Source organism: Grampus griseus (assembly GCF_964374135.1).
Source record: "Grampus griseus genome assembly, chromosome: 7".
NCBI lineage: Eukaryota > Metazoa > Chordata > Mammalia > Artiodactyla > Delphinidae > Grampus > Grampus griseus.
This window is the reverse complement of record NC_139001.1, coordinates 46,745,407-46,764,289: the sequence shown is the minus strand read 5'-3', so window position 1 is coordinate 46,764,289 and position 18,883 is coordinate 46,745,407. Positions and strand designations below refer to the sequence as shown.

Below are 18,883 nucleotides of genomic sequence, written 5' to 3'. Positions count from 1 at the left end.
TGAACATACTCATTAAGATACCTAATTCTTTAAGTCTTATAAGGAATGAGGCCATTTCCTTTAGCTGTAGGTCATTATTCATAGACAAGTAGGCAAAATAACAACAGAGAATATTTGTCCAGAGTATATAGTATTTTTATGTTCTACAAAAAAAAATTTTATGTTCAATATTCAAATATTTTCTGATTTTAATAAAATACATTTTTATAACTGAACTCCTTCCAATATTAAAGATAGCTCAGTACTTTTTGTACTTAAAGGGTGAGATATAGGCCTTCTGGATAAATCATTACATTTTGGTCTAATTTTCCCCATACACTTATTATACCTCTTAGACAAACTAAGCTTAGCTGTACCCCAACTGACAATAAGATTTAAATCTTCTGGAAGCAAAGTATTTGGTCTCGTGTTGTCCTCTCTTACTTTATTACCAAGAGTCTTCTTTGAATTGTGGTTAACACGTTTACAGTCTTTGTTTATCTTCTGGCTTTGACTGGCATGGTGTTTTTTACTGATACATGGCTTTTCCGCTCCAGTTGGATATATAATATTCTTGTGATCAATAGAAGGAAAAAACGTTTGAGATGATATTTTTCCAAAGGATCCAGTGGGTAAATCTTGGAGATAGCTGGGGAAATGTTGGCTAATTTTATATTCATAGATTGATTTTCTTGAATTTGAATCATCTACTTTGACAGAATACAGATCATCTATTGTTATATTCTGATAAGTATCTATTGGACTTTGAGGTGCATTCAACTTTTCAGAATTACGCTGAGGTATGATAGGTAAAATTCCAAGTCCATTTTGTTTTAATACTAATCCAGTACCAGGAATAAAAAGTTCTGGTTCTTCCTGTTTTGACAGATGAATGATGTTTGTGTTTGAAACAGATTGATGTGCATGTCCATTCACTGCTCTATCTTTCCAGATTAAAGGGTTATATATAACTTGTCCATCAACAGGGCATGAATTGCACTTGTGGAGTAACCAACTGTCAATACATTTCCTATGAAACTTAAAAAAAAGTTATAAGTTAATCAGAGATATATTATCTTGTTTATAATGTATATTATCTATGTAAAATTTCCCCACTTTCATTATTGTGTTACTTTTAACACTGTTTCATAATATTGGAAGGTAATAAAATTCATCAAGTTTTATGGAAATATTTTGAAGTTCTCTTAAAAATGTAATTGGTTAGAGACTGATCTTCATTTTCCACATTAAAATGAAAAGCCTTCTATGGATGTCATTTTTTCAATTTCATTAAAAACTCACTACTTATTCAAGCCATTAATTTCACTGTTGCTTTCTAATGAATGAAAATTATTAATAAAAACGTCATAGCCAACTAGAGTTGAAAATTGATATGATGATGGTAAGACATAATGTGACAAATCACCTTCTAGGGAAGAAAACAAATTATCAGTCATTATAAGTAAGGGTGACTCTAAAGCTATAAAAGTTTATTTATTAAAACAACTTTATCTCAGAAAAAACCTGGTTACCACTACATAGTGATTCAGCAACTTTAGACTGATTCCAGTAAGTTCATTTGAAATAATAATAAACTATGTCAAATTAAGCATTTCTGTTTCATCTAAAAAATCATAAAAATAACATTAAAAAGTTAGTATTCTATAAGCCTTTTCCTTTTACAGGTAACTAAAGTAGATAAAAGAATCTAACTTAAAGTGCCATTTTATCTTTCCTCAATAGTTTATACAGAAATGAATCCTAATTAATAGGAATCCATCCTTGGGGGGCAGAGCTGCCTTCTCAATAGTCTCTGCTCTAGCTTTCTGCACACACTGTTCAATTTGAACATCTCTGCTCATAATTCAACTAAAAAGTAAAAGGAGAGACTTAAATTGCCACTTCATTTGTGAAAACTGGCCCTACAGGGAAAGTCAAACTAAAATGATGTGACTTCTACCTTGTGAGTACATGGTAGCAATCTTGTATGCTGACCAGGACAAAATGCCTTCAAACAAAGTCGACACTGGTAGCCTGGAGCAAGCAGCTTACTATTTTTTGTGATCAGTAAGAGAGGCAGTGACCTTACCACGTGTTTTGGTGTGTAAACTTGGCTAAATGAGAATAAACAGAGAGACATGAATGGTCATATGTGATCGTAGATAAGGAAGTAATCAATAGTACAGGTAATAACCTCCAAATAAGTAATGCAAATGAACCCAGTGCTTTCTAGAACTGAAGATAATAAATCTCGTACATTATAAAGTTACAAAATCTATTGTATTGATCTTGAACAAGATGGATCCAACTTCAACATCAACTTCATAAGGAACAAAATTTAATTTAGTCATTTCAAATAAAAATACTAACCTGAATTTTTTTGATTTGCACTTTTTAACATCAGTGAAACCAGAACATAATTTTGAGAACAATATACTCAAATTATTTGCACTTTTTAACATCAATGAACCATATACTCAAATTATTTGCACTTTTTAGCATCAATGAAACCAGAACATAATTTTGAGAACCATATACTCAAATTATTTCAGACTGAGCCAACACACAGGCTTGTGTTTAGAAAAATACAACCCAATTTACTCTGTCATCTGGTAGGAAGTAAGATGTGTGGTAAACCATATTAAATATTCCAGCTACTATTATAAACTGGTAGGTCATAATCTATGAGGAGACTTATTTCACTTGGGGTATATGCTTATTACTTCTGTATTGTTAGACCATGTTAATGAACTCTAAAGATACAAACCCCATTTTTGTACCAAAAGTACCAACAAACATAACTAAGATTACACAATGTAAATTTGATGCCACTAGCAACTGATAAAACACGTAAAACAAATATTTAAAAACAAAATCTTGGTTAAAAGGTTAGATGCATTCCTATTATTCAAAAGTCATTCAGAATAAAGTTCAAATATATTCTTTAGACAACTTTATACTTCTCATTACTCTTCAGATAAACTGTCATAATGCTACAAAAATTGCTTTTACCAAGGTCATTTAATTGTCAACTAAAAAAAATCTGCGTGTTTCTATTATTTCAGGTTGTTAATCACTTTTTAAAAAAAATCTTGAAACTCTCTCCTTTTATTTATTCCATTTTCTCTGCCTAGAATGTCCTTCTACCCCTAATATTCTCTTGTCTCCCCCTACAATATCTCCTAAACAATTAGTTATACAATTTATCATTCTAATAGGTTGAAGTGTGATACCCAGCCAGGGCCAAGGGAAATGGAGATGGAGAGCCTTTGTATAGGCTCCTTTCATACCCACAAAGCATTTTATGCTCCACAAGAGTTGTGGTCTCTGAAGTGTGTGGAGCATCCACAGGGCATGGGCTAGATATCCACTGGGTTGGATAGAAATCTATCTATCTATCTACTATATATATGTGGGATAGAAATACATATATACACACATATGTATGTATAAACAAGCACAATTTTTGTTTGGTTAATTCATTGAAATGGTCCTTTAAAAAATATTTCAATTTTATCCCATCCTATTAAAATGAGCTTTGTATATATTTTATAGTGTACCTAATATGTTAATTATACACGGTGCGTTTAATTTTCTTTAATTGATACGAAGTATGGCAAAAGGTCTGGACGACTGTCCACTAGTCAGGGTTTTGAAATACAACCAATCCCCTTAGCACTCTCCTTCCCTGGGGGTGGAATAGAGGGCAATAAGGAAAGAAAGACTTCCTTCCCATAGAGGTCATTTACTTCAAAGCAAATCTCAAAGCTCCCTGTATTTTTTCTTTACATAACATGTATCAGTTTTAATTTTACATTTATTTAGATGATCACTTAATTGATGAGGAAACTAGATATCCTTAATACCTAGTACAATCTCTGGTAGAATTAATAATAATAATAGACAGCATTATTTGAATATTTACTGTGTGTATTAATTCATCTCATATGCACAACATTACTATGAGACTGGTTTTATAATTATCCCCATTTTAAAGATAAAAATGTGGCAAGGAGATGTGAAGTAACTAGCCCAAAAGTTGCATAGCCAACTTATGGTTGTACTAGGATTGGATTTAAGCATTCTGACTCCAGAGGCTTGCTCTTCACTTGAATACTATGTCACCTAGTATATATCATAAGTACTCAATACATATTTATTGAATAAAGAAATGAATAAAACTTATCTGAACTGAAAAATTGTTTAAATATCCTAAGAAATATAAATTTCACTGAGAATCTCACCCTTGCTTTTCTTGAAAATGTGGCATCTTTTCTATCTCATCTTTAATATCTATATATTTTACAGTTTCATCTGATCTTTTTTCCAACGATCTCCATTTTTGATTTCTCTTCTGTAATAGGTAAAAGGTGAATGTTACTTTGTAAATTGTGGAAGCTTTTATCTTGTGCATTAAATCAGTAGGCTGTGTATCAATAACATAATAATGTAAATAAAGACTAATCATTTTAAAAGATAGCTTTTTAACACATTAAAGAATTTGCAAATTATTAGTGAGTCTAATATACTGTTGCACAGCTACTATAACAGTTACTTTTTAAGGTAAAAATATTTATCTATTAATCAATAATGGTAATTGTGGATGTTTTATCTTGTGTAGTAAATAGAAGGTAGCATTATTATTCAACATCAGGAGATACTTATTTACTTGTTAGATTCAAATGATAGCAATAAAATTCCATGATGTAAGAAATTTTAAAACTGTAAATGGTTGTCAGTAGCATTATAAGTCATTTTGTAGTGTTGAGATCTTTTTTTAAAATGAATTTTCAAGCTTGATGGCTGTAATTTCTGTCCTTAAGATTTATGTATGATATCATTACATATTTGTTATTGTGTTGGATTTTATAAATTACCAATGTAAGAATTGATTGCTTATAAATCCTTATGAAAAAGAGTTCTCCAAAAATTATGGTCTTTGGTTTTTATTCAAACACAGTCAGCTCTATTCCAGAGAGTTACCTATTCTTAGATTTTACTTAGATTTACAATAGGAAAATACAAACACTATATGAAATTCAAGATGGATACTGTACCTCACGAAATGTAAATGAGTGAGAAAGATGGCAGCAGCTATCAAAACAATTCTGGCATAAGTGATATTCTATACATTTGGTACACCTAAAAATGCAAAACACCAAAACATACAAGAAAAAATCCAATTATTTTGATTGTTTTTGGTGAAAAATTCTGGCCAAGATTTCCTGGGAACTATGCAGATATGACAAGGCCCATCTTAAATCTCACCCCATATTAGCTTCCTGTTGCTACTGAAACAAATTACAACAAATTTAGCAGCTTAAACAACACTTTATTATCTTACGGTTTTGTACGTCAGAAGTCTGACATGGGTCTCAATGGGTTTAAAATCAAGGGGTCCACAGAATGGCATTTCTTTTTGGAGGCTATAGAGATCTGTTTCTTTGCCCTTTCTTCTAGAGGCTGCCCACATTCCTTAGCTTAGCTTGTGGCACTTTCCTCCATCTTCAAAGCAAGCAATGCAGCATCTCTCTGTGCCTTTCTTCCATATTCACATATCCCTTTGACTCTCTTCTTTGCTGCCCTCTCCCACTTTTAAGAACTCTTGTGATTATACACTGAGCCCAGGCAATCCAAGATAACCTCCTCATTTCAAGGTCAGGTGATTAGCAACCTGAATTTCATATGCAACCTTAATCCCCCTACAACATGTAACCTAAAATACAGGTTCTGGGCATGGGGATGTGGATATATTTGGGAGGGCATTATTTTGCCTACCACATATCCCTACCATGATGTCTTCCTGGAATGCTTTATCTTTCATTTGTCTCTTTTTCTAAGTTCCTTTAGGATGTACAGCCTATTGGACATTCTATCATTTGATTACCCGGTGTTTTCCTATTATTTCATGAATGCTAGAGTTATACTTAGCAGAATACTTCTTGAAAACAGGAATTGCACTATATTCCTTCTCTGTCCTCACAAAATAGAAAAAGGTATATGTATAAAAAGTTTGCAATAAAAATCATTGATATACTAAAAAACTTAATTTTCCACAAAGCTCAATCTAAACATGTATCACTTATAAAAATTTTGCCACAAGCAGAGAATTTTAATTTACTTTCAGCAATATTCACCAAAAATAACATTTCAAGCAAAGTTATTTTCTTACTCAAGTTATCAAAGAATTAGAAGACTATTTCTAAGAGAACTCTGGGAAAATATATCCTTCAGACATCTTAGAAGCAGCAAGTATTAATTTATTCATTATTATTGTTTATACAAACAGGGAAGATTCTTAATAATTAACATCAACCAATCAAAGCAATGGTGCAGTTTATTCAATACATCAAATTGTGCTGGGCTTCAAAAAGTTAAGTATCTCTATATTTTAATATATATATATATGATAGTTTTGGAATTAACTTCTTAAAAGGTAAGTAGCTATATTATGAAACTTTAATGAAGAGGAACTGAAAAACTTTCTAGTTTACCTTATCTCCTACTCAAACCATTACTAAAACTACCAGAAATAGTTTTTTCAGGCTAACGGCTGAAATGCTAGCATTTGAGGGAGTGGCAGGAGATATGGATGTGAATAATTGTGAGCCAAATGCGTAGAGAAGTTATTCTGAAAGGAGAGTGCAGAGCAGCAGGCAGGAAGCAGAACAGTGGAGAATGCCTGTATTGAGGGGTAGTAGGAAGAATCACCCTTGGGGACAGAAAGCAGTCAGAGGGACAGAGGAGAGCACTGTCATTAACAAAATACTTAAAACCAAGATTTGAGATAATTTACCAAAGCCAACCACGCATTAACAATTTGAGGAATACATCACTATAAAAACTGAAAATTTTACACCGTGGCTTTCACCTATCCTTGTCATCCCCAGCTGTTCCTCCCAACCCACCTTTCCACACGTTACCTTAGCCCCTTATTGTTCTTACCCACCCCTTTTGAAAAAATTCAGATTGCCCCAAAAATGGCTGCTAATGCCAAATATCAAGTCTTTCCTTTTTCTAGAACTCTCTTTAACCAACATTCCTGAAACTAGCTGAACACCTCCTGCTAAACTTTATAAAAATTCTGCCCTTCTTCCTCAAGTGAGCTTTCTCAGGCTTGCTGTTTTCAATAAAGACTTTTGCTAATGGTGCTCTAGTTGATTTACTTCTATGTGACACATTGAGAAAACAAAGGACTAAAACAGTTTAAAGGAGAAAGGTATCATTCACCTTTGGGGGTGATTAAAAACAGTTTTATGGTTTTATGAGAGGGTTTTAAAAATATTAATTAGACTCATCATAATGTAATTCCAGGAAGACTGAAAAGTAAACTGATGCATTTTAGAAAAAATTTTAACAAAGACTGAAGCAAAATATTTTCTTCTTAACATACAGTTAAGATTTCAATTAAGAAAGCACAATATCCCAAGCATAGCAATTAATTGATGTTTTATTGTGGAATTGTGGGAAAGTTTGAGAAATACACAAAAAGTAATGAAAATTTCTTTCTCTAATAAGTATCTTGTTGTTGTTAAGGTATAAGATGTGAAAGAAAACAAAACACGCATCATTGCAGTTTGGAGTTGGGGAACTCAAGTTCAGTTGATCTAGTCAATATCCCTCTGGCTCAGTCCTAGGAGTTTTTGGCAATGACCTCATTGGTGGTTCAAAGAAAGTTACAGGGGGTGAGAGGTCTATCTAGCAGGGCTCTGAGCTTGGAAACTCATTTAGGCCAAACTACCAAGCCTGTGTTCAGAGCTTCCAAGAAAGGATGCTACTTCAGACTCTCAATCTAGACTGGAATACAAAGCCAATACTCTGTGTGAGTAAAGAAAATAAAACTACTGAAATTCTTAAGGTACTGGGCTGACACAGATCACTAGTCTGAAAATCCTAAATACGTAGCCATCTTTAAGGCTAACACACTATATAAAGGAGGAAAAGAAGAAGGCTAAATGACTAGTACTCTAATGTTCAAAGTTTCCTAAAATTAAAAAAAAAGTTAGACTACAAATTTATAATATTACTGATTGATACTTACTTATAACACTTCCCCTCAACTGGAAACTGTCGACAGTTATTACAGGGAATTCCAAGGTGTTTGTCTAGTCGCTCTTTCTCAGCTGTAGCCACAAGTTTGCTAGAGTTTTTGAATTCCTCTAAAATAAGTTTTAATGGTGCAAAGTCTTTCCTACACAAGGGACATTTCAACATGGAAGTGTGTGATACCTTATCCTGATAATTAGCTAAGATCTTCATGCATTTTATATGAACACTATTGCCACAGCCAAACCTGTTAGAAATAAAATCCAAGTTTACCATTTGTGTACAGCAAAGTTATACATATATATATATATATATAAAATGTTTTCTGTGCTACCATCTTTATTTCCTATAAAAATAGATTCTGAACTGATTATCCAGATATAGCTTGATTACACACATAAACACTATTTTATCTATCTAATCTAATCTATCATATTTAATTTAGTACATCAGAATTCCAAACAAAATCTTTCCCATTTCAATGAAATGATGGTAAAAGATTTTGCATCATTATAATATTTTTCATTTTTAAAGTGAGAATGCATATAGTCTTAACAAAAAGGAAAAGTATAACAATAATTATTATTTTTAAATAAAAAGCATCACTGAGAGCAGGGGTGTCACCTTATTTTTCTAGAAATCACACAATATGAATGTGGTTGTATCCAATAAATATCTGCTGAGAGAAATAATATTTTGGGAAATAGTAACTTTAAAATATGCAAAAGAAGCAGCTATGTGAAAAAAATACAATGTGGATGAAAATTTTGGTAAATAATCAGGAAAAAAAAAGAACTGAAAAGTTCAATACCAAATGGTTGCCCAAATTTTCCAAGTCCAAATTTACAGTGCCTTTGAAGCATAGTTAAGTACAATACTCTCAATAAACATTTATGTATAAGTGATATTTTGAATTATTTAGTTTTAAAGATAAAATTTAGAAAAGCTGAAGAGAATTTTTATCATTTTAAAATAAAATAATCTTCACTTTCAGAAAAACTGTTTGTAACTACTCTAAGCCGTGGCATTTATTCATGTGTATAAAACAGAAACATGAAAATTATCTACTTTAATAACTTAAAGTGAAAAAGTAAATAAAGTGGAGTTATTTTTTAACTTTCACCCTTTAAAATGTAGCCCAGAAATATTTAGAGTTAGAACAGGACCTCTCACAACATGTTAGGAAATAAAAGGTGGCCAATTAAGTATAATTGTTTAAATATGTATTATTTTTCTATCAACGTTTCATAACATATTACAAATATATTAAATTAGAATTTTTTCCTAAGTTTCTAGAATCCAAAGAAAAATCATGTCACCTGCAAAAGGTGACAGGAACCTTTTTCTCTAAAAGTACTTCTTGACAAATAGAGCATATATCATCTGAACTAATTTCCTTCTGTTTAATGTAACCATCTTCTTCAATTTGTGCATTTTCATTGTTCCTTCCTTGTTGGGGAGTTTGAACTCGATGTATCCCTCGAAGCAAGTCGCTGATTTCTCTTTCCACAAGACCTAATTGCAAAGCAGCTAATGATAAATTCCAAAGTATTAAAATTCAGTGGCAAATTGGAGACAAAGAAACAACTTAGGCAGAAAATTAGCATTTTTTTCCCGAATATCAGAAAGTTTGGTTGAATTATTACACTGACATTTACCACTTATCGTATTCCTTTCAGAGCCAAAAGGTCAGAAAAGAGTCATTTATAAAAAGAATAGAAGTTATCTCTTGTTTTCCTGTTACTGAAAAGAGTCAGTGTAACCAGTGCATTATAAAGGTTTCAGATTAATTATAAGACAGTGTTCCTCCTTGGATTGGTGCTATAATCATCTCTTACATTTTGATCTGTTCTCTTGTTCATAAACAAATACTTATCATCATACAGGAGTATTAAAAGAAATGGGCATAAATACAGAAAGGAGAAGAGAGATTCGAGTGGTTAGTGTAATTAACATTTGTTAGATGAATAAATTAGTAAATAGATAATGAGAGAGCAAGACACAGTTGTGCCTATTTTCCTTAGTTTTACGTCTCTACAAGTGTCTCGGTAGCCACATTCTTCATAGATTTGGTCAGTATTCCTCAGGACAATCTGTTAGGAACTATATTGCCTATACATTTGGGATACACAGTCTTTGAATTCTGAATTTTCTCCATCCTGCTGTCCTTCTAAGAAATGGTGTACTAAGTGCATATAGTTTTGATCCAGGCATCTTAGATTCCCTTTTTCTCTGGCCCATTCCCATGCCCCTCCTCTTTCCCTCTTCTTAACATAATTTAAATGCCAGGTGTTATTGGTCCCCTTAAGTTCTATTCATTTTATATATTCTTTAATACATAGAGATTAAAAAATCATTTGTAAGATAATGAAAAGCTCCATTTCCCCTAAAAAGATTACCAAATAAACATTAACAATACTGAAAACATCACAGTTACATTTCAATACAGAAATCTCTGTTCCTTGTCTGAGGTGGCATGGCACGTGGAATGTGGGAGGATATCATACTTTAATTAACCATTACTTTGGAGGATGAGGGCTATTTGTCACAGAGACACAGCAAAATCTGCTCCCTAAAAAAATGAGGAGGAAAATGAAGAACAAAAGATTGTGCTTTGGGGGATAAAGATTCTCTAGAGCAGCAGAAATACTGAAACATAAAATTTCATAAGAGGAGTTGGCTACAAACTGTTCTTTGTGGTATAACATGAATTGGAGAATAAAAGGGAGAAACAAACTCTTCTGAAATTAATTTGGAAAAATTAATGTATGAGACTATAAAAGAATATTCTTTCATAAAGGAGAGCAAGACAGCTAACCTTATCAGATATCATAATGTATTATAAAAAAACAAAACTCACTATAAAAATTATGAAACAAGGATGAAAAGCACTATTTAATAGCTGTTATTGAGATCACTAGGTAGAAATATGGAGAAAATTTAATTACTTCAAACCAAATACCAACCTCCAATTTATATCAATACAACTACACATGGATGCTATAAAGAAGAATAAAAATAAAATAGAAAAGCTAGCAGAAAAAAAGAATCTCTAAAATACTATGGAAGATAGACAACTTTCAAAGTATCAAAACAATACATATAAAAAGTAAAAATGGTCAGATTTAGCAACACACAAAAATCCATATACATATATATAAAAAAATTTAATGAAACCATATAAAAAAGAATTATGACATTAGAAAAACATTTGCAAAGAGGGGTAATCCCTATATTTAGGAAGAGTGTGTAGTTTTATCCCAATAAATAAATAGCCGAAGTTTAATTTACACATGTAGTACAAATATTAAAGTCAACAGATGTTCAATTTCATTAATATCAAAAGAAAATGAGTTAAAATCAAAATGAGGTGCAGACACAGAATAAATCTAAATAAAAGGTAATAAATAAATAGAATGTTACATCTTGTTTGCCTTATGTTATTTTCTCTTTTTATTTGAAAAAGTTACTTAATTTACTAGGAATGAATAGATTACTATGAACTTTGTATCTGTTATTTTTTCCCACTTTGTGTGACTTAGTCTTTTTTTCTAATATTATAGAAATATTATTAGCTTTTCAAAATATTTCCATGTATCTTTATTTTCTTTGGAGACTTAAATATGCTGTTAATGTCTTCCATTTTATGCTTAAGTAATATGGTTAAATATGCCTAAAACATGAATCCAAAAAGCAAAGCTAAAATTGCTGAAATCATAAATCAGCAAAAGTATTGCTATAAAGCAATACCTATGGGTGACAGACATAAAAATATTAATACTTAAAAAAAGGAAAAAAAACTCGAACTCACAGATACAGAGAACAGATTGATGGTTGCCAGATGTTGGGCCAGGGGACGGCTAGGAGGTAGGAGAAATGGCTGAAGGTGGTCAAAAGGAACAGACTTCCACTTATAAAATAAGTAAGTCATGGGGACATAATGTACAGTATGGTGACTATAGTTAATAGCACTCTGCTGCATATTTGAAGGTTGCTAAAAGAATAAATCTTAAAAATTCTCATCTCAAGAAAAAAAAATTGTAACTATGTGTGGTAGTGGATGTTAACTGGATTAATTGTGTTGATCATTTTGCAATATATACTTACACTGAATCATTATGTTGTACACCCAAAACTAATATAATGTTATATGTCAATTATATCTCAGTAAAAAAATAATAGTTTTACTGCAAGATCCAGTTAATGAGACTTCAGGCTACAGAAATAATTGAGAGGAGAAAAAGTTTCATTTACAAAGAATATAACAGGTAGTCAGAAGTAAATTAAATGCCTCAAATGGAAGAATGTTAAATAAATTATGATATACCATACACTAACATGGTATATCATAGTTTATTTAACATTCACTGATGACTTGAATGAGAGAGACTACATAGCACTGAAATAAAGTAACAGTGTGTGACAAAAGCAGAACACAGAATTCCTACAGACTATTAGGTATACATAAATACAAGGTCAAAAAAGAAAATAGAAAATAAAAAGTTTATTATATCTTTGTGGTGGGGATTTTAAAAATTTTCCTAAAATGCAGTTTTTATTTTATCCATAAATATTTAATTGAGAAAAGGACAAGATGGCATTTACTAGACATTGTATTTAGGAAAAAACATTAGGTAATAAAGCTAGGTTTTACTGGGAAGCATTTGTTGGGTGATGGAAAATAATATTCAGTGTTCAAAAACTGATATCTTTATAAAAAATTCCTATGTAATCATCTTTATAGGTCTTCAAAAATAAAAGAGAGTCTCAGGTTTCTTGTATGCAACACTAGGGCACAAATAATTGTTTCCAGATTTGTTTTAGAAAAGAATCTATGAATGATGTTCAAAATGCTTCTGCTTCAATACCTTCTTCTCCACACTTATGTACACACTTTACATAATATTATTGAATAATTGTTTATAGCTTTCTTTGAATTACTTTATTTTCAAACTTTCATTTAAATGATAAATTTCAACATTATTGAGACTTATACTTTCTTTGAATATTTGTGCACAAAGGATTTTCTCAATGTTGAGTAGCTAAAACGTCTTTTAAATATGAGGTATAAAAAATATTTTATTTTAGTAGGAAATATAATTTTTCAAAATTACTATATAGGATCAAATTTAAACAAAGAATTTCCTACTAAATTTCCTAATAAAATAGGGATATTTATAATAAGAATAAGATGTGGTTTCTGCCTTCAAGAGCACAAAGGATAATATGATATAAAGTATTAGATTGATCCATATGAAATTGCTATTTTTGTAGATGAAAAAATATTGGCAATTCATATGATTCAATTTATTAAAAAAATCACCTAGTAGAATTCCTGACTAATATGCAGTACAATAAATATTTGTTGAATGTAATTGGGTAGAGCTGCACTGTTCAATATGGTAACCATCAGCCATATGTGGCTGCTGAGCACCTGAAATGTGGATAGTGTGACTGAAAATTGAATTTTAAATTTTGTCTTATTTAAATTTAAATGGAAAACAGATAATCTATAGTTTCTGGAAAATTTACGTTTATAACAATTTGGGTATTATATGAATTTATTTTTCAACTGAATATTTTACGATGTCTAAATGCAGATCAAGCATTTCCAATGAAAATATAGTGTCTGAGGTGAGATGCATTGTAAATGTAAAATACACACTAGATTTTGAAGGCAGTATGAAAAAACATTAAAATATCATAATTTTTATATTGATTACATGCTGACATGATATTTTGATGTATTGGGTTAAATTAAAATATGTTATTAAAACTAATTTTCCTGTTTATTTTTACTTTCTATAATATGTTAGCAGAAAATTACATATGTGGTTCACATTATATTTCTGTTGGGTAGCCCTAGTATAGAAGCTTGTGAAAATGATATGGAAAATAGTGTAGATAATAACTAAGACTTTGAAGAGATATGACCATTTAACTTCAGGTGTATACAATGGAGAAATAGAGAAGAAAACAATATCCATGAACTCATCCAACCTAATTATTGTGTATGAAGGGATTGGGAGAGAGGATGAAGTACAGAGTAGGTGACATTTCAGAAAGAACCTTTTGTCTACAATGTGAAGGAGAAAGCAACAAAGTGCAGATGCTGGAAATGGAGGCTACAAAGAACAGTACTAAGGGCTGATGAAGGTTGAACAAAGGTAAGAATGAGGATGGGGAAGAAAAATCACTGTTGAGAAGTAGGTAGGATGTAACATAAACAGGATTTGTTTATGAGAGAAGAGGATGAGAAAGGAAAAAGCCAAGGTTTCTAGCTTTGGAGACTAAAGTAAAAGGAAAGCCAATATGTGAGATAGGGAATACAACAGGAGAGCACATATCGGGGGGAATTTACTATTCCAAATGCCTGCGGGACCTCCAAAATTGTGGTGCTCAGAAGGCAGCTGGAAATACTGGTCTGCTGATGAGATGTGGAAATCACTGTTACAGAGGTAACAGGTGGAGACAGAAAATATGAGATGTTTCTAAGAAAATGGGTAGAGAGAAGAATACAAAAGAAAAATCCCTATGAAACACTAATATTAATTTATTATCTAGTAGGACTTTTAAATGTCAACTGTGCTTGTACTTATATAATAGTTGCCTAAACAGAACCAATAACCTGAATTGAATTGAAAAAAAATTGAAGACTGATTATCACTTTAATTCTTTATGAATATTATAAACATTTATTAATAAATGTTAAATGCCTTTGCAGTTCTTAGATGAATCTAGTATAGGTTAAATAAATCTTTGCAGGAAACATTTCCATAATGATAGCATCTTTATTATAAAATGTATAAATCGAAATAACCTGTGATAGAATTATTTTTCTTTCTCTTTTATTTTTGAGGACTCTAGAATTTAATTTTAAATTAAATTTCAAATTGAAAATTATAAAAAATGTCATATGCCTGACTTTAAACTCAATGTAGGTACTGACATAAAAACTATTTAACTGTAAAATACATATATTTTTTGCATTAAAAACTTGTCAGTAAACATTTTTAAATGAAATTATATATCATGTCAACTATTTCTGGGACCTGAAAAATTACATTTGTCATTTTTCTCATAATTAAAATAAATTTAGATACAGAAACTACTGTAAATTCTTGCTTAGAATTCATAAGGGAAAGTTTTTCTACTGAAAACCTGGCCATTATTTCACCTCATTTTTTATTAAGTGCTTTTTAATGTGAAATGGCATATAAAGTTACATTTTTTTGGTAAATAGGAAGAAAAATGTTCCAACTGTCTTAAATGTAACAAACTGTGTTACAGTTTTCAGACTGTCTGGACAATAATTGTCTAAATTTAGAATATGTCTAAATAAACAATTATTAAATTCGTTAGCTTCAAAGTAGTAAAAACACGCAAATGCAACTTACATTCATGATTCCTTGGAAGCCTGAATTTTTTCAACAAGACCCTAATATTCAGAAGTAGAAAAACAAAATAAAACATTTATTTCTGACATAATCTCAAAAGGTATTATTAATTTTAGAATAGGAATGGCATTACAGAATTTATATTGCTGAAAGTATTAGGTATAAACTTAAAATTCTCATCAGTTTTCTGTTACAAGAGTCGTTAAATTTTTGTTTTAAAATAAGCATATGTGCAAAAAGTATGATACATGGAAACCAAAGACATTTGCAGTAAAGAGATTTGTCGGAGAGAGTCCATTTATTTCTTTATGACATAGAGTAGCTCACAAAGAGAGGTTAGTGAGGGAATCTAAGTATTCACAGCACTCTTTTTAAACTTCCCTGGAAGTTTCTTACTCCTGGACATGGAGGAATTTTCTGGATAGAGTAACAAATGACTGTTTTCCTATACATACCACTTTAACGTATGACAGAAAAATACTTTCAAATATCACCAATTAAAATGGAATATGACTTTTTTTTAAAAAGTGGGAAATATATATTAAATTCTTACTTAAATATATTAAATATACTTTAGTATGTTAAATACTTGGATTATATTTCCATTAAGTTTATGGTAAATATACTGTAAAAAATAAGTTACATTACATAAACATCAGAACAGAATGCCCTTGCTCTGAGGAAGCTGGCATAAAATAAAAATGGAAAAAACCTATTTTATGTATAATAATAAAACCAAATTGCAAATTCTGAAGGGACCATATTTTATATTTTTATGCTAACTAGAGCAAATAACTTGTGTTAGTAGATGCTCAATAAAAACTGATCAAGACAACGAAAAACTTGGTAAATAAAAGCATTAAAAAGAACAGCTATATGTATATATACTGTTTTCTAACCTATAAAGAAAAGCATTAGAAATATGATACACACTTTTCTTAATTTCTTGTTTGATTTTTTTCTCTTAAAATATTAATTACAAACTTTCTATAATAATATAATTAGTGATTTGTTGGTATAAGTATAGTAGGTAAACAAATGAGTTGATGTGGGTTTAAATTACATGGAAGGAATTTTTTTGTTTTTCATTTCTGGGATCACCTACAAACAGGATCTGACTCTAGAGGAAAAATTTTAGATTTGACAGAAGTAATCTTCAGCAGAGTTCTATTTTAATCTTAAAAGATTCAGAGTCAAATGCTTATTGAAAAGGAAAATAGTAAAATTTAAAAATATCATAATGAACCATGCAATTATCATCAGTGGTGTGAACAGGGGAGATTTTTTGTTTTATTGTTACATTTCACCTTTGTACATAATGAAAATCTAAACATTGACTTTTTTCTTATTAAAAACAATAACATTCCAAACATATAGAGGTGGTAGTATGCTTTCCTCACTTTAATTTTTAAACCTCACTTAATTTTTAAACCTCACTTAATTTTGGGGATGAAATAAAATATCCAAAACGATATTGACAAGCTACAACCATTTTACCTTTAAGTTCTCCCAACACCAAATTTCTTTAATCTTGCAGTACTCAAGCCATGAAAAAGGCAAAACATGTAATATGCCAAGATGTTCCTTTGTGGAAGATCTTCATTATAATGTCACTTACCAGCATATATGCTTACAAAGTTCCCCTCCTTTCAGAAATATGGAACAATTACAAACATGAGGATTTCCTAGAGAAACCTTCAAAAGAAAAATGGAAAAATGCATACTTAAAAAAAAGTTCCAGTCAGTTTTTAGAGTTATAGAGTAAAATTAATAGATAACTGGATTAAAAGAGATTTCAAGAGATATTTTAGTTTAGGTGACTCCAAAAGGTTGAACATAGTCTACTGGAACATCTTAATTCTTGACACAAGTCTAATTTTTCACTTCCTTATTCTTTGCCTTGTTCAACAAATTGCATTGTCAGCTAAGACTGTTTTTAAGAGACCTACATTCAGGCAAGTGAAAAGAAATCTAATTTTAAAAACTTGAAAAAAAATCTATAAATTTTTAACTGAAAGGAAATTCTACTTTGCAATAGAGCTAAAGACCCTTTGTAAAGTAGTTCTTCTGGGGTTTTTGTTTTGTGCGTTTCAATTGGTGAGTTTACTTTATTTAATTTTATTCAAGAAAACGAATTTTATTCACCAAGTCTATACTGGTTTAAACTATTTATTAAATGCCCTAAGGGTTATAAAGTGAAAAAAGGACGTCTGACATAAGCAGCATGACACTAAATTAAAAATTTTCAAGTCAACTCCAGGGAGGTAGAGTGGTGGCTGACTTTTGAGTGGTGAGAGTAGGATATACGAATATGAAATATCTGTGGTCTTTCAGCAAAATTAAAAAGAATTTTTATTCATTAAGACATTTCCAAGGAATCACCATTTAAGCCATACTTCAAAAGGGTCTTGTTATAGCTTCAGACTGACTAAAAAGTAAAGAAAACCTGATTTTATTTATTTAGCAAATATATACGGCTTGTAAACAGATTGTACAATTTTCATTTCGTTTGAATTACAGGGTTAGTGACTGCTAACGGATCTGAGAACGCACGTAAATGCAAACCATATATTCAGATAAAATGTCTCCCGTTTTTAAGTCCAGAGATCAAAGGCCATAATCTTAGGAGAGTTGGATGCACTTTGGAGTCCTAACCCCCAATAATGGAACTTTTCTAACAAATACTGTTTCAATCTGCAGTGTGCACATATTTAGAGTCTGGAACACTCGCGGGTGGGGTTCGGCAGCAAGTGGCTACATACAAGGTGGGCCTGGGGGTACCGCGCGGGTCGGCCTGGCAGGGAGCCAAGGCGGGTTTGGGGGGGTAGTTACTCGGAAATCCCTGTTTTCCGGCTCTTCCTCTCTCAGTAGAAAGGAGGTGGGGCCCATCTCTCGTAGGAGGTAGATGCTGCTGCTCAGCGCCTGGTCTTGTTGCCAGTTGAGGCGGTCGCTAAAGTGTCTTCGCCTTTCAGAGGCCTTACAGCCTCCGCGAAGCATCTTGTCTGGGTAGGGGCGAAGGCAGCCCCTCCGCTTTCTGAGTCGCCCGCCGGTCTCCATGACAACCGCGTGCCCGCCGGTTGCCTTGGAGACGGCGGTTGAGTCGCAGTGTCCCAGAGTGCCTTGCGCGGAGGTTTGTTTCCGCAGCTCGCCCCCGCCTCCACTCCTTCCTGAAGCGACAATCCTGACTGTAGAGTGTTTCTAATACCCAACTGGCTGATTTAAAAGCTGGTGGCCAAAGTCGTCGCTGTCAAATCTCTCGCGTTCCTTCTGCTGGTTCCTCGCAGGCGGGGGCTTGTGAATTCTGTGTTAGGATAGTCGCACAACCCCCCGGTTACAGTTTGGGCTCTGGATGCTGAAATGATCCTGTGATGATTCATCATTTTTATCCGAAAGCCCAGAGTGACTGTTGACATTCAACAGTGTTCCAAAAACATTTTCCGATTGCATACTAGGTGCATAAT

The 18,883-nt window shown here is 31.9% G+C and overlaps 1 protein-coding gene across 1 annotated transcript; it reads right to left on the bottom strand.

The window, feature by feature from the left end:
* Positions 1-204: 204 nt before the first annotated feature.
* Positions 205-18,419, bottom strand: ZSWIM2 (zinc finger SWIM-type containing 2; the record flags this gene model as incomplete). Its single annotated transcript, XM_082657996.1, has 9 exons — positions 205-1,017; positions 1,940-2,093; positions 4,224-4,333; positions 5,037-5,121; positions 8,021-8,272; positions 9,345-9,555; positions 15,423-15,463; positions 17,041-17,117; positions 18,255-18,419. The coding sequence occupies 9 exons, from the start codon at positions 18,417-18,419 to the stop codon at positions 205-207; spliced, it is 1,908 nt and encodes a 635-aa protein (XP_082514122.1).
* Positions 18,420-18,883: the final 464 nt, after the last annotated feature.